At 43.3% G+C, this 27,579-nt stretch overlaps 2 protein-coding genes across 21 annotated transcripts in view; one reads left to right on the top strand and one right to left on the bottom strand.

The window, feature by feature from the left end:
• The window catches only part of CCNK (cyclin K), a 30,543-nt gene extending 23,807 nt beyond the window's left edge, over window positions 1-6,736 (bottom strand). For 2 of the 10 annotated variants that reach the window (XM_063793133.1, XM_063793131.1), the window contains exons 1-2: window positions 6,495-6,591; window positions 6,258-6,399 (exon numbers count right to left, since the gene is read on the bottom strand). The gene's annotated coding sequence lies outside the window, so the exon portion shown is untranslated. Of the gene's footprint in view, window positions 1-6,124; window positions 6,400-6,494 lie in introns of those variants that run through there. The other 8 variants (XM_063793128.1, XM_024348903.3, XM_063793129.1 and 5 more) reach the window with 6 other exon arrangements.
• SETD3 (SET domain containing 3, actin N3(tau)-histidine methyltransferase) overlaps window positions 6,339-27,579 on the top strand; it is an 85,980-nt gene continuing 64,739 nt past the window's right edge. For 2 of the 11 annotated variants that reach the window (XM_063793126.1, XM_016926706.3), the window contains exons 1-4: window positions 6,819-7,012; window positions 21,970-22,080; window positions 24,205-24,297; window positions 26,439-26,587. In XM_063793126.1, coding sequence (XP_063649196.1) covers window positions 21,978-22,080; window positions 24,205-24,297; window positions 26,439-26,587 — 345 coding nt within the window. In that variant the 5' untranslated portion in view covers window positions 6,819-7,012; window positions 21,970-21,977. Of the gene's footprint in view, window positions 6,476-6,818; window positions 7,013-8,920; window positions 9,083-21,716; window positions 21,856-21,969; window positions 22,081-24,204; window positions 24,298-26,438; window positions 26,588-27,579 lie in introns of those variants that run through there. The other 9 variants (XM_016926710.4, XM_009428437.4, XM_063793124.1 and 6 more) reach the window with 8 other exon arrangements.

Here is a 27,579-nt window from a genome sequence, read left to right as displayed (position 1 = left end):
GAGAAGAGTACCAACATTCCAGAAGCTCTCTTCGTTCTTTCCTAGTGACTGTCCTCCCAAAGATAACTATTCTGACCTCTATTTCCATCAATTTGTTTTGCCTGTTTTTGAAGGACTGTGCGATGACACAGTACCACTTTTACATTTGGTTTCTTCTGCTCAATATTAAGTTCGTGGGATTCATTCCTATTGTTGCATAAAGCAGTATTTGTTCATTCTCACTGCCGCAGAGCAGTGGTTTTTAAACCTGGGACAATTTTGCCCCCCAGGGGACATTTGGCAATGTCTGAAGACACTTCTGGTTTTCCTAACTGGGGGGTTGCCACTGGCATCTAGTGTGGGTAGAGGCCAGGAATGTTGCTGAATGTCCTCAGTGCACAGAACAATCCCCCATGACAAGAAATTATCTGGTCCAACATGTCAATAGTGCCAAAGCTGAGAAAGTCTGCTGTACAGTACAGTTATATCCTATGAATGCAACACACTTTATCTATACATTCTACTGTTTGGGCATGTAAACGTTTCTGGTGTTTGATTATTAATAAGTGTTAAACATGTACATATATTCTTATAGAACAGAAGGCAACTGGACAGTTGGCTGAGGGAATCAATATCTTAGCACATCTTAGCAATTTATTCACAGTTGGGAATTGCTACTTTAATATACATACGCCTAACAGTTTTCCATGTACTTTTTCATTTAAATATTTCCTGAGCATTTACTATGAGCCAGGCCTTAATGGCATGGCAGGGATCAAGATAAGTAAGGTCTTTGCCCCAGGAAGCTTACATTCTAGTGGGAGAGACAATAAGAAAGAAATATATGAATATTTGTCAGGGAATCTTAAGTGCCACAAATAATAACGCATGTAAGGGGAGAAAACATAATGAGGTAAGGGCTGTTTAGAGGTATGCAGAAAGAGGAAGAGTTAGGAGATTATAGTAGCAGTTCAAGTAATGCCTAATACACCTGTCTCCACACAATGGCAGCTGGAACAAGGGGTGTGTGTGTCATAATTGGCCATGAGGCAAAGAATGGAAAAAGATGATTTCAAGTTTGACTGACACAGAGGGTGATACTAAAAAGACAAATGGATAAGACAAGAGAAAAAGCTGGTTTTGATAAGGAGGGAGGAAAAGAATTTGGCTCTATAAATACTAAGCTTGAAGAACTTTAAGATCCTTTTGTGGAAATATCTATCAGACAGATAAATAGGCCAGTTGAAGTCTCTACAGAACATATCTACTTGGGGTTCATCTACACAGAGGTGATAACTATAAAGTCAAGTTGACGGATGGAGGGATGGAGAGTGAAGAAGGAAGGGGTCTGGGTACAGAACTCTGTGAACTTGTACCAAGTAGGAAGAATCACCAAAGGCGAGCGTTTGCCCAGTGACAGGAAGGTAAAACAGACTTGAATGTACTTATGATTTACCCACTTGCAGACTAAGAATCACCAAATTAGAGAAAGGGAAAAAGATTGGTCCAAGAAGTAGGGAAATTTGCATCCTTTGTTGCAAAACAAACCATGAGATGTCAGCTTTAAACCAGAGATGGTAGTCAACAGTGACAAATGCTAAAGAAAAGTTAAAGGACAAGGAACTAAGGAAAGTTTACTTTAATTGGTGATTAGTTGTTTATTAGAGACACTGAAAACTGTGATGGTTTCATGACTCTGCAAATACTAAAAACGACTGATTTGTACAGTTTAAATGGGTAATTTGTACGGTATAGGATTATATTTCAAGAAAATACATATATACACATATAAATAAAATAACATTTTTAGAAGTGCAATAGGGCAGAAGGTGTAGAAACTGCAAGGGGTGGTAAAGAACGAACAGACTAGGAAATAGGTTATTCTTTTTTATTCATTTTTTAATTTTTTGAGACAGAGTCTCCCTCTGTCATCCAGGCTGGAATGCAGTGGTGCTCACTGCAACCTCCCGCCTCCAGGGTTCAAGTGATTCTCCTGCCTCAGCCTCCTGAGTAGCTGGGATTACAGGCATAAGCCACCGTGCCTGGCTGGAAATAGGTTATTCTTTTGAGGCATCTGTTCTCAAAGAGAGTAACAGGGAATAGTAGGGAGTAGGTTTTGTTATTGTTCTGGTTTTTATATATTTTTCAGCATAAAGGAGAATGAAAAATGTCTGCAGCCAGTAAAAACAAAAAGGAATCACTAGAGGAGTCAGAACAAGGGAGGCTAACTGGTCAAGGGATAATAAAAAGCACAGCAAGAAAGTTAACCTTAGAAAGAAAGCTCTTTCTTCCCCTGAGAATGGAAGGAAAAGTTTGAGAAAGATATTTTTAAATAATCTTTTAAGGGGGAGGAAGTAACTAAAAAATCTCAAGAGTACCTCCACATTCTCTAGGAAGTATGATGCCAAGATATCTGTTGAGGGGAAAGGGGCAGAACGGGGAACAGTGTTAGGAATAACCCAGTAGGGATGAAACTGGAATGGAAAAGAACCTCGGTCCACAAGTGGATAAATCGTAAGTATATTCAATTGTTTTACCTTCTGTAACTGGCCAAACTCCTGGTCCCTTTAGGTTCCAAGGCAGAATATAAACAATTCATGAAATGTAGTGAAAATATTATGGACATAAACAGAATAGAGACAGTCCTGAAAATTGTAGAACTCCCTGAAAAAGTTTTTGCCTCAGGTCTATAAACCTGTTCCCTATTACTCTTCAATTATTTTTTCACAAGACCCTAAAGTTGTAAGTTTTCTCATTAGTAGCTTGTGATTCCTCTGAAAATGACTGAGATTTATGAACTCTGCAAAATGAAAATCCATAAACAAGCAACCTGTCAAGGCATTTTAGCAGCACCTTTCAGGAATGTGCTTCATAAATATCATTTTACATCATAAAAGACTAAATATATTTTCAACATTTAGAATTACGGAAACAATAGTAAATGTCACCACTCAATTATCTCACCCAATATCGAAATCCCCTCTTAGTAATATTTGGCCACTTATCAATGAAACCTCATTAGTTTACAAAACAGCCTATGGCATTGCTGGGTATCAATAACTGGTGTTCACATAATTCCTGTATTCCTATATTGATTTTTATCTGTCCTGTTCATCCCCTAGATCTGCTACACAGATGGCATAAAATAATGCATGAATGAAAACTACCTTTTAGCGACTCTTTAACTTCTACCAGGGTCCTTAAACTAAGCCCTGAAAATACATTTCCCTTATCTATTGATTGTCTTTCAAACAGGTAAAAGCAATTTTTACATTCTCTTCTCTAGGGTAAACAAATCTAACCATTTTTCTCATCTTTTTTTTTTTTTTTTTTTAGTGTTTCAAGTCCTCCCTAAATATTAGGAATCAAAACAGATATGATGTGCATAGCACATGGGAGGGGGGTGGTAACTAACATGCAGTAACATGTCCATTGTGTGTCTGCTGCGTTGCAGCATGTCTGCAAGCTAGTTTTCTTATCCTCACAATTTATCACTGAGAAAATGGAGCCAGAGACAGGAAAAAACCTAATTCACAGCTAGCAAGCAGCATCACAACTAGTCTTACTTTATACCAAGATACTGCCTTCCCTCAATCTAGACACTGCTTTTCTTCTGTTTAAGTGGAACATTACATCCTAGAACCACTTTTGTCAAGCCAGGAAAACTCAGGTTTTGTAAATGTAATCACACCAAGTAAATTTATTATTTTTAATTTTTTTTGAGACAATCTCACCTAGTAAATTTATATCTGGCCAGTTCTGGCCTATTATTATATTTCAGCCTTTAAGAAATCTTTGATTTCTGAGTGTCATCTAATGTGCTCATTATCACTACATGGTTTGAGTGCATTTATTAACTTGAGAATCATGCTGCTTATCTATTTAAAGTTGGTATTAAGAAAGTGTTAATCCGAGTAAGGGCAAGACCAGAGTCCTGTAGCATATCTCCAAAGACATCTCCCCAGGCTTACATCAACTCATTAATCAACATTTCGGGTTTGGTAATTTGCATGGATATAAATCCATCTAACCACACCTTATCCAATGCACATTTAACTCTTGTGTCTACACACAGTATTAGAATCTTGTTGGAAGACTATGTCCTAAATAAACTTAAATGAACTTATGTCCAGCAATCCCCAATCACCACCAGTCTAGTAAACTGTAACAAAAGGAAATATGATTTGTGTCACCTGGCTTTTTCTTGAGACAGGGTCTTGCTTTGTCGCCCAGGCTGGAGCGCAGTCACCCGATCACGGCTCACTGCAGCCTTGATCTCTCAGACTCAAGTGATCCTCCTGCCTCAGTCTCCCAAGTAGCTACTACAGGCATGCACCTCCACATCTGGCTAATTTTTTGATTTTTTTTTTTGTAGTGGTGAGGTCTCACTATGTTGCCCAGGATGGTCTTGAACTCCTGAGCTTGAGTGATCCTCCAGCTTTGGCCTCCCACAGTACTGGTATCATAAGCGTGAGCCACCACCTCTGGCCTCACCTGGCCTTTTCTCACTGAAGCTCTGCTGGCTTGAGGGAATCAGCTCTCCTTTCCCAAGTACTCATAAACTTGTTGGCTCTTCCAACAAAATTCTAAAACAGATTATTAATAGGTTCCTAGTAGCCAAGAGCCATCGAACGGTTCTATGTGAAAACAGACATTTACCAGATTCTAGTCTTCTATCATTAACTGTACTTTTAGGATTTTTCAAAATCTAAGAATAACGATTTTATAAAGTCATCTGCAAATACTCTGGTATACAATTTACCTGAGCTTAAAAATATGATCACTCTGTAATCTCCTCAATTACCTTGAATTTAATTCCTCTAGATTTTTTTGTCCTTATCCAATTTTAAAGAAAACAAGCAGAAAACACTGTCCTCCCTTTCAGACACTCAGCAGAGTCACTGCTTTCAAATATAATGTCCTGAAATGAACTAGCCCATTTTATAGGCCACAGCTATGACCAATTTTTCTTTATGACATTCAATTTTAGAAACAGCATTTAAAATTTAAGAACCTCATTAACAACTCGAATAGTTTTTATTGCTTGTTAGTGCAAACTACATTTTCAAAATGGAACAAATTTAAACAGAATTTGCCCAGAAATCAACTAATATGCTTGAATAATGCATCACAATATAATCGAAATGAGATAAAAGAGGGAAAAAAACCCTAAAGGACACCAGCGGTAGTCACTCTGAATAAGACAATCTTGGATAATTATTATATTCATAGTCAAGATTATTTAACAGGTAAGCATCCTAAGGGCACAACTTCAATCCAAATGTCTATCAATACTACTACCACTACCATCATCCATCCATTCTTTCATTCAGCAATACAGAGGGCTTATTAAACGTCAGGCAGTGTTCTAGGCGCTGAAAGCTCCTCGCTTTCATTCTAGCAACATCATTCATACAAACCTTTAGCGGGCACCTACAACTGCAAGGCATTGTGCTAGGTATCTGTAAACAGCGATTTAGATCGAGATACACAAACACCACCAAGTTTCTCTTAAAAACACAGAAGACCACCCTTAAGAAATGCTCTTAGAAATAGTTCCTAACCTCAGATGACTTAGCGAAAGCTTCGTTTAACTGGCAGTCTAAATTTAGGGAGCATTACCGAGCCTATCTTGGGCAGACAATCGTTTAGGAGCTGTCACATAACCTCTAGACTTACGCTCCAATTTTCTAAAGAACAATTTCTCTCATAACAAACCAAATCAACCACCAGGAGCGGGTCCGTAAAGATGATGTCTCGGCAAGAACGAAATCTAATCCCGGAAGTGCCTTTTCCTCATCTTAGCCGCACCGTCGTTACGTGGCTCTTCAAAACTCCAAAGTCGGAGTACCCTAGACATGGAACAACCTCCAAAAAGTTTCAGGCCTAGCCAAGGTTGGGACTAATACGCCGCGAAATAATCGGGGAGATATGAGAAGTCTGTGGCTGTGAGACTGTGCGCGGTTAACACCGCTGCCCCTTTTACCCAACCCCTAGAAAGTTCCCCAACTCTGACTGCCCCCCAGTGCGAGGGCCGCTACCAGTTCTAGGGTGAGTCCGGCCTCCCTGCCCCGCCCCGGCGCCTCAGACCCTCTCTAGACGCCCGCCCCACAACCCCGCGTCGCCCGCAAAGTTCAATGTGTACCGGAGGTTAGCGGAGGGAGGCAGAATCCGGAAAGAGACTCCGCCAGTGGATAGCGGCGGTTGGCCATAACCTACTCCGACCTCCAGATACGCGGGAGGTGGGCGGCGCTGCCCTCAGTCGGTGGGTCACTCACCCCTCGCTTCAGGCAAGCCCCTCAGCGACGTCTCTCCTTGCCGACTGCGGCCATCTTGTATATGGAATGTCGGGGATCTACGTCATCACGCTGCGTCCTGAGACGCCACCAAGCGACCGGAGGGGCGGAGAGAGTAGGATGCCTGTCAACCAATGGGAAGAAAGCAGAGCTCTCAAAAGAGGAACGAGCCGCCGCTCTCCTCCCCGCCCGCCCCGCGGGTCAGTGGCTGCTGCGTACAGAGGGAGGAGCCAGCCACAGGGCCCATCCCGTCGGTCCCGCCCTTCGGGGCGAAAAGGCATTCTGGAGCAACCGAACCTGCTAACGGAACTTGGGCGCGTAGGCGGGGCCCGGGTCGAGATTCGTCCAATCAAAGCTCTGGCGGGGGCGAACGCAGCCAGTTGCGACATCGTGGTTGGCGGCGGCCGAGCCGGCCGCTCTTGCCCCCGGGAGCTGCCAGCCCACTGGCTGGGGAGGACCCCGAACGGAACGCCGGCTGGGTGGCGGGGCGGGGCCGCGCCCATGCGTCCGAGGCGTGGGCCAATGAACGGCGGCGGCGGCGGCGGCCCGGGGGCGGGGTCCGGGGCGGGAGGAGAAGGGTTGGGCCGCGGTCGCGGGGCCGTCTCAGGCTGCCGTCCCGCCCCTCCCGTCCGGCCGCCGCCGCCGCCACCGCCGCCACCGCCTGGGGGTTGGTTGAGGTGGACGGCGGGGTCCGGGCCGGAGTACGTCGTTCCCGCTGCGCTAGGGGAAGCGGGCAGGTGAGTGCTGGCGGCGGTCTCTGCGCCCGCGCGGCCCGCGGGGGAAACTCGCGCCGCGTCTCCGAGCTCTGCGAGGCCGTCCCTCGCCCTGGCCAGCGCCCCTCGGCCGAAGTCCGGCCCGCGCCCCCGCCAGGGTCCCCGCCGGCCGCTGTGGCCCCGGGGCTTGAAGGGGCAGGTGTGCGCTCGGGGGCCAGGGCGAGGAGGGCCCGGCGGGGTCGGAGGGCGCCGGTCGGCCTCTGCCCGGGCGCCCTGCGGGGCGAGAGGCGCGCGCTCGCCGCTGCCCTGTCCCCTCTGGCGCCCACGCTCCCGGGCCCCGCGCCACCGGGTCTCGAGGTGGTGCCAGGTGCAGGCAGCGCTCTCCCCGAGCTTGCCCCCCTGTCCCCGGCCCTCGCGCCTGCTCTCGGGTGGGGCCCGGGCCCCTCGCGCTAGTCGGCTCGGCTCTGCGCGCGGCCGGGTCGCGCTCCCATTTCCTTCCTTCCTCCCGTCACCCCGCTGCTCGGGGAAGGCTGTGCGGTTTTATGTTCCTCTCTGCGAGTTCTCGGTGCCCACCAGGGTGCCCGGGGACCAGCCTCCGCCTCCTCCCGCGCCGTCCAGTTAGGAAGACGGACGTAGGAAATAGGTCGTCTTTCTTCCCACGCGCCCCTGGCCGTGCTCCACACGCGCAGTGCCCTACTAGGGAGAGGCAATTCGGTGCTTTAGAGTTTGTCATTCCGGCGTTAACTCTTCCTCCTCGTGGCTCCAGCCCGGCGATGCAACTCTTGTCTTTTCCCCGTCTCCACTTGGGAAAAGGAGCTGACAGTGACGCGCGCCCCTGGCTGCGGGGCTCACCCCTGCCCGGCCGGTGTTGGGAGGAGGGCATTTCAGTGTTGCAAAGGCATTCGCGGGTTAGGACCACTCGGACCGTGTTATTTTGCTTTTCTAAATAAATAAGGTGATGTTTCAAAAGCAAAAATACTTTTAAAGTATGCTGACAAATCAATTTTGCTTTTAAGAATCCTCGAAGAGTTACCCCTATCTTCGTAGCCTGATTGTGGTGCTGATGAGGCCGCTATAAATGCGTTTGTCAAAACTCAGAACCGGACACTGAAAAGTGTGAATTTTATCTTATGTAAAATATACCTCTCCCTCTCCCGTTTTTCTTCTTCAAATGACCTTGCCAGTATTTCAAAACTGAACTAACCAGTAATCTCGGAGAAATGTTTATTATTTTAAGCGAATACATTTAACCCAAGAATATAGCAAAATAAAGCAGTCTTCCTCTCCACTGTTAAAATTTGCCAAGACTTGCTTGAACCTTGCTGTATGTACTGTGTTTATACGGGCTACCATGCGTGAAAGTCCAGCAGTACTGGATTAGTCCCAAGGGCTGCCGTGATTGATTCTTTGGTGAAATTCCAACAGTTTACCGAGGAGTTTTTCTTCGGCCTAAGAAAGTAGTTTGCAAAGCCAAGTTCTCAAACAGCTACAGAACCTCTTTATTGGGACCCCAGACAACCTTGGATTTTAGCCTTCTGCTACCCCTTTCCTGTCTGCCCTCCAAGTGATTGTAAGTTAATATCTGAAATGGAACTGTAGTCTGAAGGAGTAAAATGGTTGCTTCTCCAGTGTGCTAACATCTCAGTGCTTTTTTTTTCCTGGAATTGGAGTGGTGTTGGATTTGAAGATTAGAACATCTTATGTCTGTATGTACGGTTATAGCGAAAGCTTCTCGTAAGAGCACAGTGACTGTCAGTAAGAAAGTGATGGCTGCTGCGCTGCTCTTCCGTGCCATGGACATTTAGGCCACATTTTAAATGATAATTAAGCTTTTGCTTTAGAAGCCACTGGATAATGAGAAAAATATGGAGGTTGTACTCAGATATTTTTCCTATTTAAAGCTCAACCACTGGACAACTGTTTTGGTTTTGAGAGTTGTGATAAACGGTCACAACAGCCTCCTTGGAACACAGTACTCTCCTGCCTGGAGGAGAATGACAGGATGACGGGGCGGGGGAAGGTATGACCATCAGCGACGGAGGCTTGCTTGGAGTGAATATTTAGTAGACAATCATTGGATTCAATGAAAACCAGGTGCATAGTTTGTGCTGTGTAGAGTTGTAGTAAAAATATGAGCAAAAATCCTACCTCCAAGTCAGGGTTACTCTGAATGCTTTGTGACTAGATGTCAGTGTAGTTTGAGGCGTACCAGTTTTCTTCAATGTTTTAATTACATAGAGTCTTTTTTCTTATCACAAATCCGAAGTAGGGTTTAGAACTGTAACTAGTAATACTGTATCTTTCTTTTGTGTAGTTGGATGAATATCCTTCTCTGAGAGGTTATTTATCTTTAGAGACTGGTTTGCCTGTTCCCTGGCTGCTGTGCCTTGTGCTTCTGTTGGGGGTGGAGAGGAGGAGTTTCAAGTGTGTTTCTTTCCCTTGGACCGAAGTCCTGGGAATGGAGTGGTGACTTTGTTCCCCCAAAGAGAACTCGGAGTCATTTATTGCTATGGCATTAAATGTTTTTAACAGAACGGTGAACTTATCTTTATTCTTATGTTACTTTGAATGTTGCTTGTGGCCAGTTATAATATTTGCTTTCTCAATTACCTACCCTTATTTTTGGGCCCTTTTTTTATCAGTGAAAAATGTTTTGATTAGCCGTGCATCTTTTCTCTCCTGCTATAGTCGTAGAAGTGTTATCTGGGTAACAGTTTGTTTTGGGTCATATTTAACCAGTCGAGAGTATTAGAATAAAGAGTCTTGCTTATTCAGTTTTCTATAGTTTTCACTGTTGTTGCCTTTACAATGAATTTCTGTCATTGGATTTCCTTTTATCATCTCATTTTTCTATTCATAAATTGGAGAGGTTAACTAATTTGATATGCAAATAGAATTAATTTACATAATATTTACTCTCAAGGTAAAAAATTTCTATCAAAATATTAATATATATAATATATTAATATATTTTCCTATTACAAAGAAGTTGAGACTTGGCTTTTTTTTTTTTTTTTTTTTTTTTTTTTTGAGATGGAGTTTCGCTCTTGTTGCCCAGGCTGGAGTGCAATGTCGTGATCTCGGCTCACGGCAACCTCTGCTTCCTGGGTTCATTCTCTTGCCTCAGCCTCTGAGCAGCTGGGATTACAGGCATGCGCCACCACGCCTGGCTAATTTTGTATTTTTAATAGAGAAAGGGTTTCTCCATGTTGGTCAGGCTGGTCTGGAACTCCCTACCTGAGATGATCCACCCGCCTCAGCCTCCCAAAGTGCTGGGATTACAGGCGTGAGCCACCGCACTGGGCTGAGACTTGGCTTTTTTAAAAGTTACTTAATAGTCTTTTGAAAAAAAAATTAGCATCTGCAAGATTAAGAAGTCTTGCTTTTTAACTCAAGCCAGAGATTAGCTGTGTTGACCCCGTTTCCACTTGGGAGTCTCCTCTAAGTTTTGGATATAAACAGACTGTAAAAACGAGATAAAAACACAGATATTGAACAGTTTCGACTGAGATAAATTTGAATGGAAGAAAACTGATTCCAAATGATTATAAAATTCAAATACCAAAGTTAAGACTTTGCAATTTTTTTTTTCTTATATCAAGTACTTTCCAAGTTGAAGTGAACTAGTGAGTCCAAACAGTCTTGGTTGACAATGGAAGACACATCTATCTTTGAAGTTAAGATTTTGAAAGGTATCTACTGATTACTAAGCCAAAGTGAATCATTAGCCTTTTACAAGCCTAACTTCAGTACTGGGATGGGGAAGTAGGGGAGGGCAGAGGGACAGAGCGGGAAGAAATGTTTCCACTGTTTTTTAGAAGGACAAAAAAAATTGTCTAGAGAATGTAGATAATCAAGTGTCTACATGGAACTTTTTATTTTTAATTTTTAATTGACAAAAATATATGATACATAGAACTCTTAATAAAATATACACTTAGGTTTATTACTATCTGTGATCCTGAGTTTCACGTTCCATTTTTTAAGAATACAATTCATCAGGACATAACAGGTCTAAGAAAGTCTTCCGACTAAATGGTTTACAATGTTCAGTCTCAGAAAATAGACATGCCTTTTCAATATCAGCAGTTTTCTATTACACATATTTGAGAGGAAGTAAAGATTAGTGTTGACAAATACTTATAAAAGCTGCTTTTACCATAAAATATTTACTAGTGTCTAATAACATTTTTGATTTGTTGTTTGTAATAATTTAGCTTCGCTGCATGTCATGGTCACCTCATGGTTCTGCGTTTTTCCCTGCAACAAAAATGTGGCATTGCAGGTATGGTGGACTGGATGGAAGCTCTTTTGGAAGTTTTGCCCATGTCCCAAATTTAACCTGCAGCTCCTCCTATGTATTTGGACAAAGCCAGCAAAATAACTATACTTTTAAAAGGCCAAAAAATAAAACCTTTACATGCGTATGTTTTATCAGTGCAAGGGAATAGTATTTTGAATATTAGCGATAACGGTGAACCTTTGGAGCTCTCATAAATGGGTTGGTTTTGAGCCGAACTCATGAAATATTATTGAGTATCAGTAAGATTTGTCATTGAGGTGTGCTGGTGAGGCTCTGACACAAACTGAGTCTATCATTTTGCTTAAATTAATCAGTCTCCGTAAGCGTCAGCTTTCTCATCTGTGAAGGGGACTTGTTAATACCTATCTTATATTGTGTAAAATGCTTACCTCAATTCCTGATCATATAATAAATGCCCAAATGACATGATTGTGATGGGGACGATCATATTGGAGAACTTCGATAGGACACAGGACATGGCAAGGATGATCCTGAAATAAAGAACATGACAGCATGAATAGTTGCATTTAGGTTCAAAAACTCAGTTGTTGAATATAGCACATTTATCTTGCTGAAGATCACGAAAGGCTTTAGTTGATTACTGTCTTGTCCTAAAGGCTATGGGACCATGTTGCATCATCTTCGTGTTTGAGATTAGATTCTCAGGAAATGTGCAGGAATGAGGGAATGAATTCACTGGGCTCATAGAAAAGCTAGGGCAGTCTTAGGAATATTAGTCAAATTTCTTTGAGTTCCAGGAAGGTGGGTAGTCCATCTCAGAGCACATCTGAAGGGTTTTGTTGACTTTAAAAAAAAACAGTTCATTGAAGTATAATATGCTTAAGTGGTTTTGCTCACTTTTGAGAAATATGTAGTAATGAGGGGCACATTAAGCCTGGAGAAGACAAAACTTTGGGGAGACACAAAAGCTGACAGGTCAGAGAGGATGGTGAACTTCTCTGCAATATCGTACTGGAGGGGCTCACAAAGCAGGAGATTGCCTTGGAAGTGAACGTGCAGCTCTGCTGGCCGCCTAAAGGCGAAGCTTTGGAGCTGCCTTTTCTCTTACTGGCAATCTGCCTTAGGCTGTGTTTGTTAATCAGGAATAACACACTCTCTCTGTCCTGCCTGTCTTATATCCTTCTCAGACTTGGATCAGGTGAAGTACTACTGATCGTGACTGCTCCATAACATCCGGCACCATGATCTTAAACACGCATGGGATTGAGAGTTACTATACATAACCCCAGAGGTCTCCTCTAATCCTGTTGCTCCTTGGTTTTAGAATCCAGAATCCTCATGTTAAGGAATGTGGGTGGTTTGAAGGTAATTTCTTGACGGATTACAGCTGTTCCTTCACACATAACATTGTCTTTTTTATTTTAGAAAGATATAATAGGAAATGATTATTCATGATACCCAATGATTTTTTGCTTTACAAAAGGTTTTTTTGGTAACTTCCATTAAATAGGAACCTCATGTTAATTTATTTGCAACTTCATTCAATGGCAGTTTAAAACTAAAACCTACTATGTAATGAAAAGTCAGTCAGAAATGTTTAGTTATTTCTAAAATTATTGTGTTAGTGGAAAAATAGCAAAAAAAAAAATTGTGAAAAGCAACAACTGTGCTTTTTTATTTATTTATTTATTTTTGAGACACAGTCTTGCTCTGTGGCCCAGGCTGGAGTGCAGTGGCACGATCTTGGCTCATTGCAACCTTTGCCTCCTGGATTCAAGTGATTCTTGTACCTCAGCTTCCCAAGTAACTGGGACTATTTTTAGTAGAGACAGGGTTTCACTGTGTTGGCCAGGCTGGTCTTGAACTCCTGACCTCAGGCGATCCGTCCGCCTCGGCCTCCCAAAATGCTGGGATTGATTACAGGCATGAGCCACTGTGCCTGGCCAACAACTGTATTTTTAAAATCTCAAGTTATAATACTTATATGGGACAGCCCAAATTGTTCTGTATCAAGATTAAATTTTGATCAAATTAAAATTTTATTTGCATGCAATTTATAGATCTTTATACATCCTGGTACTTAAGTAGTTACTGAGTTGAAATTAATTCCACCTTCTTCCCTGCCTGCTTGCCTTGACTTCTTGGTACTTTTGAATTGTGGCACATCAGTTCTTTTATTTATTTATTTATTTATTTATTTTTGAAACAGAGTCTCACTCTGTCGCCCAGGCTGGAGTACAGTGGCTGGATCTCAGCTCACTACAATCTCCACCTCCTGGGTTTAAACATTTCTCCTACATCAGCCTCCTAAGTAGCTGGGATTACGGGCCTGTGCCACCATACCAGGCTAATTTTTGTATTTTTAGTAGAGCTGGCGGGGGTCTCATCATGTTGACCAAGTTGGTCTTGAACTCCTGACCTCAAATGATCCACCCGCCTTGGCCTCCCAAAGTGCTGGGATTGCAGGTGTGAGCCACTGCTCCTGGCCCAGTTCCTCTTTTAATTAGAAGATTGGAATGATAGGTGCCGGTTAGCCGTGTAAACTGGTATGAGTTGGTATGGCATGGCGCTGCTACTAGGCCCTGCTACTGTGCAAAGCCAGAACACGTTTCTGATATGTATAAGTTTCAGCTAACACGGTACCATGGCACTTTATCAGTGTCTGTAGGAAAGGAAACATTGTACAATTAAATCCTTTTCAGTTTGGGAGTGCCTTCATTTTCCTAACTCGTCATCCTGTAATTTGTGTATTTAATTCTGAATGTAGTAATCTGATCCTGATGGCCGGCAAAGTATTTTAGTAAGAGTGAGAAAAGAGTATTTCCTATTCTTCCTACATGAAGATTAGGCCCTCACACTCTCTCGAGTGTGCTTTACAGCTGAGAGCCTGAGGTGGAGGAAGCCATCCTTAGGACCATTCCCTCCCTTAGTCAACCCAGCTGTGAAGTTGGGTCAATGCAGGATACATTGAAAAACAGATGCTGTGCTTGAGCTAAGGTTTCCTGGATAAATTGCCAGATAAGTGTAATCAAAAATGTTTATTCTAGTTCTGTTTAGTTGAAAGCAGCATTTTCGAGGGAACTCAAGAAATACACAAATAAATATCCTTTCCATTTAGAGTGTTTGAAAAAAAATGCAAGTGAATTACATCCAAATCAGTTCATTATGTGTGAACTATACTTTGTAAAAATGGGTTAGGTATTTAGCACCCCTTACCCCACCTCCGCTCCCACTGCCCACATTAGCCAAGGTCACTAAATGTGCTTTCTTGTTTCTCCTGACCCATTTATTCCATGATTCAGATTAGATGGAAAAGAATCGCTTGATTGGCAGAGGTGGTGGTTGATTACAGATGCCCCTGTATATTAGTCAGCACTTTAAATAATAATTGAGTTTGTCATTCATTTCTCTGTCTTCTAAAGTGTGTCTTGTCTGTTAGATGGGGAGGTTGTTGGTGGACTTGTAAGTGGTATGTGGTGTTTTAAAGGGCCAAAGTTTGAAGATTCTGTAGATTTTAAAAATATCTTGATGGTGAAGAAATGTAGATATGTGTGAAACTCTTGGCTTAGCTGTTCCTTTTTATAGATACCCCTTCCTCTGAATGACTAACTATAATTATATAATTCATGTATCAATCTTGTATTGCTACTCTTCGTATTTTCTTTTGTCTTAAGTATTATTTAAATCATTTTTTTGGTCCTATTTTCCTGTTTTCTTTAAGATAATTCAGTAAGTATTTGTAAATTATACCTGATTTCAGTCTAAACTTTGTGGAAAAAAATTTTTGAGTTAGCATTGTACCTTCTGGCTAATATCTGTAATTTAACTTGAGTTCGTATGTGTATGCACATATAATTAATTTAGTATGCATTTATATTTTCCTAATATAAATATTGGAAATAATTATTGAAAATAAACATTTGGTCTTTGTGGGAAATTGATGAATGTTTAATATATTTTTTTCATGAAGAGCATGAAGTATGTTCAGAATACCTATTTGAGTGTTTCATTTGTTTAAACTTGTAATTTAGCCCCAAATTCAGCTGAAATGATCATGAAAATTATTCACGGTATATAACAGACTTTTGAATCATAAATGAAAAGGGTAGTTATTTAAATCCATAAGGTTGGGGAACTTACATGGCATGAATCTTTTTTGATTGCTAAAAGAAGGCAATATGGGGTGAATTTAGGAAACCACACATACTGGATACTAACACCTCACACTGAATCTTAAAATTTAGTCATCCTTCTTGAATTGTACTTTATTTCTTGCCCTTCTATGTTTAGTTACTTATGTGTTTTAGGAATTATCCATGCTGCTTTGAGTGTGAGTCTTGGTTTCCCAGCCTCATCCTTGGGAACTGCAGGCGTGGTTTTGTCCAATTTTGTTGTCTTCTGCAACAGCGAACATAGTATAGGCAGAGAGACGTTGTGCAGCTTAGTTTAATCAAGCTTGCGTATACTTAGAGTCCACCTATATGCTGGAGCTAATGCAGAATTTCATGTTTGAAGCTATGGGTCTGCTGCTTGGCAGCTGTGGTCTCTTGGCCAAGTCACAGCCCTCTAAGCCTCCTGACAACAGGCTGTGGTCACTGCCGGCCTCAGTGGGCTATGGTGGGGATGCAGGGAGGTCATGGGCGGATGCTCGTGTCCTTGGTCACAAGTGCCTATGGAGCTTTTCCCTGTGCTTGGGCCGTCAGCTTTCCTTTTCTATCAGAAACAGACTAATTCCTGCTTTATTGCTTTCTAAAGACCAATAATGCTTTAAAAATTCCAGTGTGTTTTTCAGAGTCTCTCTTATTAAATGTAATGTCCTAAAGCTTTTCTATCTAAAACTGGATTTTGAAAAGAGATCATCTTTTAAAAAGTTTTTTTTGAGACAGGATTTTGCTGTGTTACCCAGGCTCCAGCCCAATGGCTATTCACAGGTGTGATCATAGCTCGCTGCAGCCTCGAACTCCTGGGCTCAAGAGAGCCTCCCACCTCAGCCTCCTGAGCACCTGGGATGATAGGCATGTGCCACTATGCCCCACAGAACCGTTTTTTAAGTGTGATATTACATAAGCGTAACCCTAACCCCTGTCCTTCATGGTATGACCAATCTATCTCTAATTATCTACATCTCTCTATATAAATTTATGTTTTTACTTCTAAGAATTATCATAGTTCATTAGTAGAATTAAATATTCAGTAAATGTTTCATTTTGACTACTGTTTAATCACTGTTGGGAGCAATGTGAAAATTGGTAACACCAATATATTCAAATATACTATCCAAAGATTTTCTTTTACTCAACAAATTTTGACCTTCTATGTGTCTGTGACACTATATTAGATCCTATGGGTAATACAGAGATGGAAGCTTTGGTTTTTTTTCTGCCACAAGACAGTGGGTAAAAGAGTTTAGACTGCAGTGGGTGAGGTCACAGAGGTTCAGGGACTGTGCTGTGGAAGTGTGGTGAGGAGACCTTGTTAGTGAGGTGGGGTTTTAGCCAGGTAAATTTTAGGTGGAGGACCCTGATATACTCACCAAGGGGTCAGGGCATTTCGGCTGAAGTAACAGAGCGAAGAGTGTGTATGTCAGGGAATGACAGCCAGGCCAGGGGGCTGAGGGAAGGTGGGATGTGGGGAGCTGGCAAACCCACATGAAAACCTGATGTTTTAGGGCTGAACGAAGTACATATAGGGCGTCTGCCTTCAAGGTGCTTTGAGTTAGGGGTGTCCCAGAAATACTAGAATTAGTGCCAAACCATACTGAACCCAGAGACAAAGGAATCTTACAGACAGTGATGGTTCCAAGTTCATAGTAGATGGGTTACAGAACTGGTACCGAGAAACACTTGCCTTCAGTGACTTAAGTTCACGCCCGACTGCCTGGGATTCAGGGTACAGGGGACTGAGGAGAGCCCTCGGACAGGGTAGACCCAGCCAGTGGGGAGGCTTACTGGAAGAGCCCTGGAAATTTGTTTTTGGGGGGAACAGACTGAGGAGATGGCTTGGGTCTAGGATCCTGTGCCCTAGGGAGATACATTTACTGGAAGAAGGATAGGCAGCCCCCCTGCCCCCATCCTTAATTAAGACAAGATTCTTTCTGCCTAACCTAGGCTAGCCACTTTTTCTACCTTATAGCCTGTATCCCCGTGGGAGAGAAACAGCCCAAAGAGGTTGCCAAAAGACAGAATCCCAATATAAGCCAACTCTTTAGCATCTGTAATAACCTTGAGTTTGACCCTTTCTTACTGACTTTGTTGGGCGTGAGGGTTGCATGGAAGAGTCTAGAGTTTCCCTTAATGCCACAGGGGACATTTCGGTAGAGCCTCAAAGTATGTGAAAAATCTTGCCAGGAGAAGACAAGGGGACAGGCAGTGGGATAGCTGCATTCCAGAAAAAGGGAGGAACATGAGCAGTCCCCTGGAGCTGTGTTGTGTAAAGGTAGGATGAAGCTGGACATGTAAAATAGAGTGAGGCAGTTCAGTCCTCGAAGACCTTGCTAGGGAGGTTACGCGTTATCCCGTGAGCTGTGGAAAGACGTGTGAGCGAAAGAAACCTACACAGTGTAGAATTCCACTTATATGAAGTTTAAGAATAGGCAGAACTAATCGATGGTAATAGAAGTTGAAATGTGGGCTACTGGGGGAAGGACTGGTTGTGAAAGGGTTCGTCAGGACTGCTGGCAAGGACTGGTGTGTTTGCTGCCTTCTGCAAGGCTGGGGCCTTGCATGCATGGGAATGAGTCCATGAATTCGTGCACTATGCGGTTTGTAGGTTTCTCTTTTTTTTAGTCAGGGTCTCCCTCTGTCACCCAGGCTGGAGTGCAGTGACGCCATCACAGCTCATTGCAGCCTCTGCCTCCTGGGCTGAAGGGATCCTCCCACCTGAGCCTCCTGAGTATCTGGGGACTACAGGCTTGCGCCACCGTGCCCAGCTAATTTTTATATTGTTTTGTAGAGACAAGGTTTCGCCATGTTTTCCAGGCTGGTCTCGAACTCCTGGGATCAAGCAATCCACCTGCCTTGGCCTCCCAAAGTGCTAGGATTATAGGCATGAGCCACTATGCCCAGCCTATGCAGTTTGTATTTTATACCTCAATTTATTAAGGCTGACTGTTGATATTGTGGTCGGGGAGGACTTGTAGGCAGGGAAATGAATCACGAAGGGATTCAAAGAGCTGGAGATGAGGGTCTTAGCTAGGAGTGGCTTCAGTAACTGCATAAACATCACCCAACAGGACTTTTGAAGATTGCATTCTAGCATATCTGCCTTCCCAGGGGCTAATGTACTGGTGTGTTTTGAAGTTACACCTCTGCTGTAATTATACACCTGTTTGTTACTCATTCTAAGAGCCAGCAGTTTTCTGGCTTAAAAAAGAAATCTTGAGAACAATTGGAGTTACAAGTACTCGACTGTAGAATTACTGTCAACGGAATGTATTTTGTTTTCAAATCATTGTAACCATATTTTTAATGGTCTGTCACGCGGAGCAGGAATTAGACATTTCCTGTCTGTTCCAAGGGGATGGAAACCTGGGTAGAAGCTTCAGAAATGAGGATTGTAACCTGACCTAAGACCTGTGCAGATGCTCTTCCCTGGGAGCTCAGGGTGGCATCCTCTGTGTAGCACCTGCCATGTGTTGAGGCCTAGGCTGTATGTCCTCAAGGAGCCTGTTATCTGAAGGGATGCTGGTATGTGAGCACGTCTTTTAGTACAGTGGGGCCCAGCAATAATGGGAGAACATACAAGGAATTGCAGAGGTGCAGAGAAGAGAAGATTGTGACTAGGGGGACCAGGTAGACTTTAAGGGGATTCCTGGACAGCATTTTTAGAGAAAACCAAGAGTTAGTGAATAAGTGACTAAAATATTACAGTCAAGGGGTGAACGGGGAGGCAGAGATAGGAGGTACATGATGACGTCTGTAGAGGGACTGGGAGCCCTTGGTGTTGCTGGGAGGGTGTTTTACATATTTTTGCTGGTTTCCTTTTATTCCAGGGTGACTGACCCTGTATATTTTACACTGATTTTTAGGAGACTTATTAGATTAACGTGTTACACATTTTTCTTTATACATTAGATACATAAGAGAAGATAGCAATGTTAGCCTGTTAAATAATGTGATTTCCTGCTATTTAGGGTGGTGGCAGCGTGAGGGTAGATTTAAGCAGCAGGGACAGGCTTGGGCAGGGAGATGTACGAGACTAGTGTTAGGGTCTAACCATGAGGACTCGTTCAGGAGGTGCAGGAGGAAGTGGCTGGAGCTGCCTAGGTGTGGGCTGAATGGCTGCTGGCAGGGTTGTGGTGGGGTGTGGGGCCATATCCCATGGTGTTTGATCTGGAAGACCTGCTGCCATGTACTTTTTTTTTTTTTTTTTTAAATCTGTATTTAAACAGAGGCAGTGTGGTAGTGGTTCTGGGTTCAGATTCTAGCTGTACCTCTTACCTGATGCATGACCTTGGACAAAGAGAAGGGACTTAACCTTTCTGACAATGTCATCTGAAAGATGAGGATGGTATCTACTGCTTAAAGTGCGAGGAAGATCAAATGAAGAGCTCTGTCTTAGTCCAGCACCTGGCAGAGGGTAAATACTGAGCTCCAGGGAACAGCTGCTGTTACATCAATGAGCAACTGGAGTTAGGTGGATCGCTGAGAGAAGACTTTGGGGGAGGTGAGGGGCTGCAGGCAGAGCGAGTAGAGCCTGTTTTGTAGCTGTTGGTGGGCACCCTGTGAGGGCCGGTACAGAACAGCCCTGTCCCAGGCTCACTTACTGTTAAGAGAAGGGAAAGGGTCTTGGAGCTCCTCATCAAAGTGACGTTCTTGCCTCGTTTACAGGCTCCCACAGCAGAAGGTCTTTCAGGCAAGGCTGAAGGGAGAGGCCAGCTAAGCCATTGCTGACAGGATGCTTCTGCGTCTCCTCCTGCCAAGCCAGCAGACCCGCTATATTTGGAAGTGTGATTAACGTCCTTATTACCAGACTCCTTGGTGGTTTTAGTTATTTTCAGGTCAAGTTCGATGGTCCTCCAGAGATGCCCTCCGCAGATATGGGAGGCCTGAAATGCCCAGAAGGGTGGAGGTGCTGTGTCCAGGCTGTGCCCTTGCTCTTGGCTGTGAGCCAGAACCATGGGGAGTTTTTTTTCTCTTCTAAGAAGACAGTTCTTAAGCATAGGAAAAGGTGCTTAAGCTGTCTGTCATCCTGCCCTCCCCTCACTTAAATTTTCTGCTTTTGATCACGGAAAAAAAATTCCTTGTATTGCTGCAAAAGTTTTACGTATTTTTACCGGTTTCCTTTTATTCCAGGATGACTGACACTGTGTATTTTACACTGATTTTTAGAAGACTTATTATATTAATGTGTTACACATTATTCTTTATACGTTAGATACGTAAGAGAAGATACACACGTTAGCCTGTTAAATAATGTGATGTCCTACTGTTTTAGCACATGGCCATATTTGCATGGACTCAGTTACAGCAGTCAATGATCATCTGTATAGTGGGAGAATATGTTTTAAACCTTTGTCCTAGCATAGTTCTTCACATGGTGATAGTTACTACTTTTTGTAAAAAACAAATGGACCAAAGTCTGCTTTTTGATTCTCACTTGAGATAAAGTGTAACTGACTGGGGCTCCTGGAGGCCATCCCCGTGGTGGTTTGTTATTCATTAGCTTATGGATCGCCCTACCAGCTTCTTGGCTGGACACTTTTTCCATCTTCCTTGGTCATGATCTTAGCCCCTTGTCTCTGGAGAATCAAAGCCAGACTCCTCTGGCAGTGACTGTCACCCTGTCTTGAGTGGCTGCCTCGCTAGGCTTCCCTAGAGACCCCCTCTCCAGCCGGGTTCCCTTCCTCACTGTGCTTCCCTCACGCTTCTAGTCCTGTCCCTGTCTTTGAATGGCCCCCCCTGCCATTCTTCACACATCCATGTCCCTTACTTTCTTTGAGACCTATTGTTAAAAGCACCTGCAAGCAAGCATTATCTCATAGGGTCTTTACCCAGGACACCATGGCGTGTCCTATACCACATGGTCTCATCTGCGTGTGAAAATATGCTCATCATTTCTCACGTGCCCCCAGAGGACCCGTGTGTGGCACACTGGAACGCGATGGGAGACCTCGTTCAAGTCCCGGGTCTGCCATCAGCTTCCTGTGAAATCCCAGGCAAGGTGCTTGGGATTTCCCATGGAACAAAATGCAGGAGTTAGACTATCTCGCCAGAGTTTCTTCCAGCTCTAAAACGTCTTCAGCATTTGTCCAGAGAGTGTGATCAGTTGCTTATGATACAGTTATGGTTAATGGGAAATGATTATTTTAAGGCAAAGTGGGGAGAGAATATATAGGTCTTTATGCCCATATGTGTATGATGTATGCATGGGTTTTATCTCTCTAGTATCCTGGAATATGTTAGTCTGCACAGTGAAATCTATGTAATTAAAAAAAAATCTAGAGTAAAATTTGCTCTACTATAGTTTTTGTAGGTGAAAAAGAACGAACTTTTCTTCCAGAGACTACAAAGCAGATTTTTTTTTTCCCATTTGAGAACCTCTAGATACTAATGCTACACATTTCTTTTTTTGGAAGAAAACTTCAGGATATGGCATATGTAAGGTAAGATCTTAGCCTCTGAAGACTAAGACACTGCCGTGTGTTGGACATGTTTTATTACTTGATTTTGTTCTTTGGTAATGTAATTTTTTTCTCTTTTCTTTCTCTTCTCTGTAGTCAGAAAAATGGGTAAGAAGAGTCGAGTAAAAACTCAGAAATCTGGCACTGGTGCTACAGCCACTGTGTCACCAAAGGAAATCTTGAACCTGACCAGTGAGCTGCTGCAGAGTAAGTCCTTCTCTGGGCTCTCCCTGCCTTGATGTGGTGGCTGTGCCTTTTTCTTCTTTGTCACCAGAATGGGGACGCGTGCATCAGACAAGCTGGTATTCAGGTCCAAGCTTATTAGCTGTGGGCCTGGGCGAGTCACAGAGGTTCCCAGGCTTGCAGTCCTCACCTGTGAGGATGGAAACGCCCGTCGGAACTGTGTGGCTGTTAACAAGGCTTGGGTGAAGTAATTGTGAGCTTCCATGGCACAGTCACCTGGAGCATGGTCTTCCCTGAGGACCTGTGGGCGAGAAGAAGCTCTACTGCTTTTTCACAGTGTGCCGCTCGGCAGATTACTGAACCCTTCCGAAACTCAGTGTTCTTGTCGTAAACATAGATAATAACTGTCTCAGGGAATGAGCCGAGGGCCTTGTGAGATGTGGTGTGTGAAGGTACTTCACGGGCTGTTGGCCCAGGGGAGTCCAGCGTGCCTCTCGGAGACCTGGCCTTCAGAGCTCTGCCCCTCACTGGAATGGCTCGCCTTTCTTTTTGGTGATTCAATTAACAGTGCTTCTGATTTTTTTTCTTTTTTAAACAGGGTCCCGCTCTCTCACCCAGGCTGGAGTGCCATGGCATTATGACGACTCACTGCAGCCTTGACCTCCTGGGCTCAAGTGATTTTCCCACTTCATTCTCCTGAGTAGCTGGGACTACAGGCCTGTGTCACCACGCCCAGCTAATTTTTTTGTAGAGATGAGGTTTTGCCATGTTTCCCAGGCTGGTCTTGAACTCTTGGGCTCGAGAGATCCTCCCACCTCTGCCTACCAAAGTGCTGGGATTACAGGCGTGAGCCACTGCACCTGGCTGTGTATCTGATTTTTACATGCTGTAGTTTGAGAGTTCTTGGTTTAAGGAAGTGAAATATCTATTAAGTGCCTCTACTTGTTTTAGCAAGTTAGTGTAATTTGGTAACTTTTCAAAATTATGAATTTGAATTGGTGCAGTTAGTGCCTTGGCTGTAGCTGTGGTCACTCTGTTGCCCTTTGTCCATGTTTAGATTATGTGGCAGGCTAAACCTCAAGTAAAAATGCAGCTTTCCCTTTGAGACAGAAAGCAGGCCGCAGCCAAGTTGGAGTCAGGTCCCTCTCGAGTGCTGCCCTGGACCCTACTGGCCGGTGGAGTGTGGCTGTCCTGCCCATTCCTCGCTGAGCTCCCCTGCCTCTGGCAGCTTGAGGACAGGCTCGCTGCTGCTTCATCTTTGAGGCCTGTTCCAGGCCTCAGTGAGTGCTTATTGTTGGAGAATGAAGTAAGACTGGCTACCCTTCATAGTTAAGACTCAGCGTGTGTCTAGTTGTTGTTAGTTATTTGCCACATATACTCTTTTAATAGAGAGCAAAGGGGCCCCAAAGGTTAAGCAGGAGTGTGGGAAGGGGCTGTCTAAACCAATGCAGTTGTGTGAAAAGAAAGAGCTGCCAATAGGCGGGGTGCCCAGTGTGCAGTCTTTCAAACTCACACCTCAGCCTCGGGTGTTGGTCTTTTGGTTCTGGCCCCACAGTGGAATCTTAGCTTCTTTTTTAGCAGTGACTATGCCATCTCACTTTGCAACTCCCCCAGACTGCTGAATATAGTGCCGTACACATGGATGTGAAATGTTTGTCGACTAATTGTCCTTATGTCCAATTTAACTGGTTCCCTTAGGGAATCAGTGTTATGGGGTTTAACTAAAAAGAAAGGTTGACTTTTACTATTAACTTTTACTATTAACTTCTTTTTGCCATATAGAAGAGTTTTGGGGGGATAGTTTGCATTTTAGCTTAGCTTTTTATCATAGATTTTCCTGTTAGTAAGTATATTCTAAAAAGAGTTAACTAAGAATAAGGTGGATGTGAGCTAGATGCTTGCTCAGTGCTCTCTCTTGGGTACGTTAAGTGGGGGATGTTTTTATGATGCCCCAGGGTTTGTCTGCTTTGAGAAGTGTACCTGCCTTGTACTTCTCACATTCATTATCATGGCTGTCATATGTCTGTCTTTTAAAAATAAACCAACCCCAGAACAGCAACAACAAAGTCCAAATCCTCTTTCTTGTGCAGACTAGTAGGTTAAGTTGAAAGAGAGAAGTGTTTCAGTACCATGCCTCTTATGTTACAGAATGCAGCAGTCCGGCGCCTGGCCCAGGAAAAGAGTGGGAAGAGTATGTGCAGATCCGGACTCTAGTTGAGAAAATACGGAAAAAGCAAAAAGGTAAAATTGCTAGAATGATAACTGTATTTTAATAATGTCATGTAGAAACTTGATTAGGTCAGAGGGTTGACGAGTAGTAAAGGTCTCAGCATCATTGGTGTCACTCTGAAAGGTCTTGTACTAGGGCATGCAGACCGGGAGAGAGAGCAGTTAGCGGGATTTCTCCCCTTTCTGAGCTGCTATTACCTGCTTCGGAAAGGGTGAGAATGTTGAGCTTTAGGAGAATAAAATGTTTGTATCTGGGTGCTAAAATGATACAATTTTATTTATTTACATTTTATAAAGTATTATACCGTTATTTCCTTTTGAGTTTCAGGACAGTGCATATAGTGTATATCGTCAATAACAAATAAATGCTGATTGGTTAATGCATTAGCAAGGTTTATAATGAACTCACACACATCTCAGTTAAATAAGAGGTGTGGTCATATTCTTTAAGCTGTGTTTTTACAGGACGTATGCAGTCGCCATTGTAATGATTCTCATCCAGGCTGGCGTGGGGCTAAGTGTGAGTTTGAAAAAGCTCGTTCACTATACCTATTGTTTTTGTTCTGTAAAGCACAAAAAGTAAAGATTATTATGCAGGACCACATGGAAGGTAGAAGCAGAAAACATCCTAAGGAGCATGCATTGGAATGTGGGACCCTTTCTTATTGTCATGAAGGGCCTCAGGAGAGGGTTTTTTATTTGCTGTCTTTAAGTAGTGGTTTTATTGCTCTTCCATACACATCTCTAAACATGTAATCTTCAGTTTAGATGGTCTCAGACTCCAAAATGGTGAGTTCATAATGGGTGTTTTCAAACAGGTTCCTTCATAATGGGTTTATTTGCACTAAATAGGAGTCCGTGCTAATCCTTTGTCACCAAGTGGGTAGCGCCTTAGTTTCTCTTCTGCGTAGATACTGTTTACTACACCTGACACTGAGGGTAAAGCATTTGCCAGTTCTCAAGGAGTGAATAGGAAGTTCCGTCTTTGAATATTCCTCATTCTGGTGATTTTTGCCATTTAGCAGGTATCTTCGCATATCCAGCATGCCCTCTTCATATATCAGGTTGACTGTTAATTATGCTGTGGTAAGATGGCCACAGGCGCCTGAGCTATGTGCCACACCCAGCTTCCTCATAGTAAAGTTCCTGTTCCCCTCCTTTTATTCATCCAAACAGAATGGTTTTTTCTATGCATGTCTTTTCATCTTTTTGACTACATAGGACATGCTGAAAAGTTCAGAAATTAATATAACAGATGCCCAAGAATGTGCTACCCCAGCTGAGCACATGTCAAAGTTGTATTCTCATTGTCCTTTCTTTTATTCTCACCCACTGATCAGCTTTCCTTTCCCTTCCTCAGCCCTTGGTTTTGTTTTTGTATTTGTTTTTAAGAAATAAAACATCACAGATACAGCCAAAGCCTCACATTTTCATCCCCTTCCATTCCCTCCCTCCTTGCAGGGTGTTCATCTTCACTGTGAATGTTTTCTACTTCATAAATAACCCCATAAAAATATATGGTTGTAATTGATATTTGAAAAATTTACATAAATGGTGTCATATTACGTGATTTTTTAAAAGCCACTGTGGTACATTTAGTGTTATACTTATGTTGATACACATAGCTCTAGCTCATTTAAATTGCCTTACAGCCTTCTGGCTTACAGCTCTACAGTTTTGTGTTCTTAGAATCAGGGCTGTGGGGCTCATCCTTTCCCATGTCTCCTTGTGCACATACGCGAGCTACTCATTTTTGTTTTAATGGAAATTTTGTTAAAGCAAATGTGAACATGAGAGGTGGCATGTTTGACTTTTAAGGAGAAAACTGCTCTATAAATCATAGTAGTGGTAATAGAAGCTCTCTGCCCTTTGCCATCATATTACCTAATAGTACCTAATAGTCAATATTTATATTACCTAGTGTCAGTATATATTTCACTGTAACTGACAGGGAGTTTAGGATTTTAATTCTTGTTCCCTGTCACCAGTTAAGGTATGTACTGTGACCATCTGGTGATTAGTTTTGATTTCAAGATTGGCGTGTTAAGACTATTTCCAGTGTTAGTTATGGCCTGTTTTTATTTTCTGAGAGACGTGTGAATGATATGTGTCCTAAAAGTAGCTCTTGTTTTCTAAAACGTGGATTAATATAGGTCTGTCCGTTACTTTTGATGGAAAAAGAGAAGATTACTTTCCTGATCTAATGAAATGGGCCTCTGAAAATGGGGCTTCTGTCGAGGGTTTTGAAATGGTTAACTTCAAAGAAGAGGGCTTTGGTTTGAGAGCAACAAGAGATATCAAGGTGAGTTTATAAAATGTTGGTCTCAAGGGGTCTATGTGTTTGAACTGTGGTGTGCTGTAGAGGGCGCAGGGTGAAGAGGTAGACGTGTGGTGGGGGAGTTCTAGTTCTGAGCCTGTGGGCAGATAGGCAGCCTGGAAGGGCCTTGGGCTCATGTTCTAAGCAGCTCCTCCCACCTTATCCTCCTGGGGAGCCAAGTTGCTAATCAGTGACTGGGGCAAGTCAGTTCACATTTCTGAGCCTCTGTTAGGAGACCGTAGAACATGCCTCACAGGATTTTGAGATTTACCTAAAGATAAGGAGGTGGACTCATGGTTTGGATTTTGTAACTTACTGGAGGTGAGTGGGTGGAGGACTGGCGGTGTGGGTATGCCTACTAGTGTCTGAAATGGATGACTATGAGGCTGAAGGTACTAGGAGCTCACTGAAATGGCAATACCAGTGGCAATAGGGAGAGGAGAGAGAAACAGCCACCTACTAAGGAAGAAGGGCTTTTTCTCCCCTCTTGGTTCTTGGTTCTTCTTTCCACATGAAGGGAGCAGCAGTCACTGGCCATGCCTGGCCTCTTCTCACCCCTCACTCATGTCTCTTCTAAGAGGAGGCACTCCTTCATCTGTTGGCCAAGTTTGGGAGAAGGAACTGGACTTGGCCTTTTTCTCGATGGGAGCTAGTTGCCCGTATGCATTCATTCCACTCTGCTCTCTGCCCTGGAAGCTTTGCAGGGGCAGGCCACACGTGGGGAGGGCGGTGGGGATCCAGCTCTGCCTGTAACTAGGTGGGGGAGTCTGTCTAATTCTGGGATTCAGTAGGTGATATTTTGGGTGACCATCTGTTGTATTCTATCTCTCTCTCAGTTGCTTCAGAACTTGGGTGGAGGAAAGGGTGTTATTTGGGCCCCCTCAAACCTCCAGCAACATTTTTGGCTAAGTTGTAGTTAACCTTTCATTGATAGATTGATAAATCACATGCTGGTATATTAGATACCTGTTAAATGT

Source organism: Pan troglodytes, chromosome 15 (genome assembly GCF_028858775.2).
Source record: "Pan troglodytes isolate AG18354 chromosome 15, NHGRI_mPanTro3-v2.0_pri, whole genome shotgun sequence".
Classification (NCBI taxonomy): domain Eukaryota; kingdom Metazoa; phylum Chordata; class Mammalia; order Primates; family Hominidae; genus Pan; species Pan troglodytes.
The sequence above is the reverse complement of the archived record's forward strand: the minus strand, read 5'-3'. Positions and strand labels throughout refer to the sequence as shown.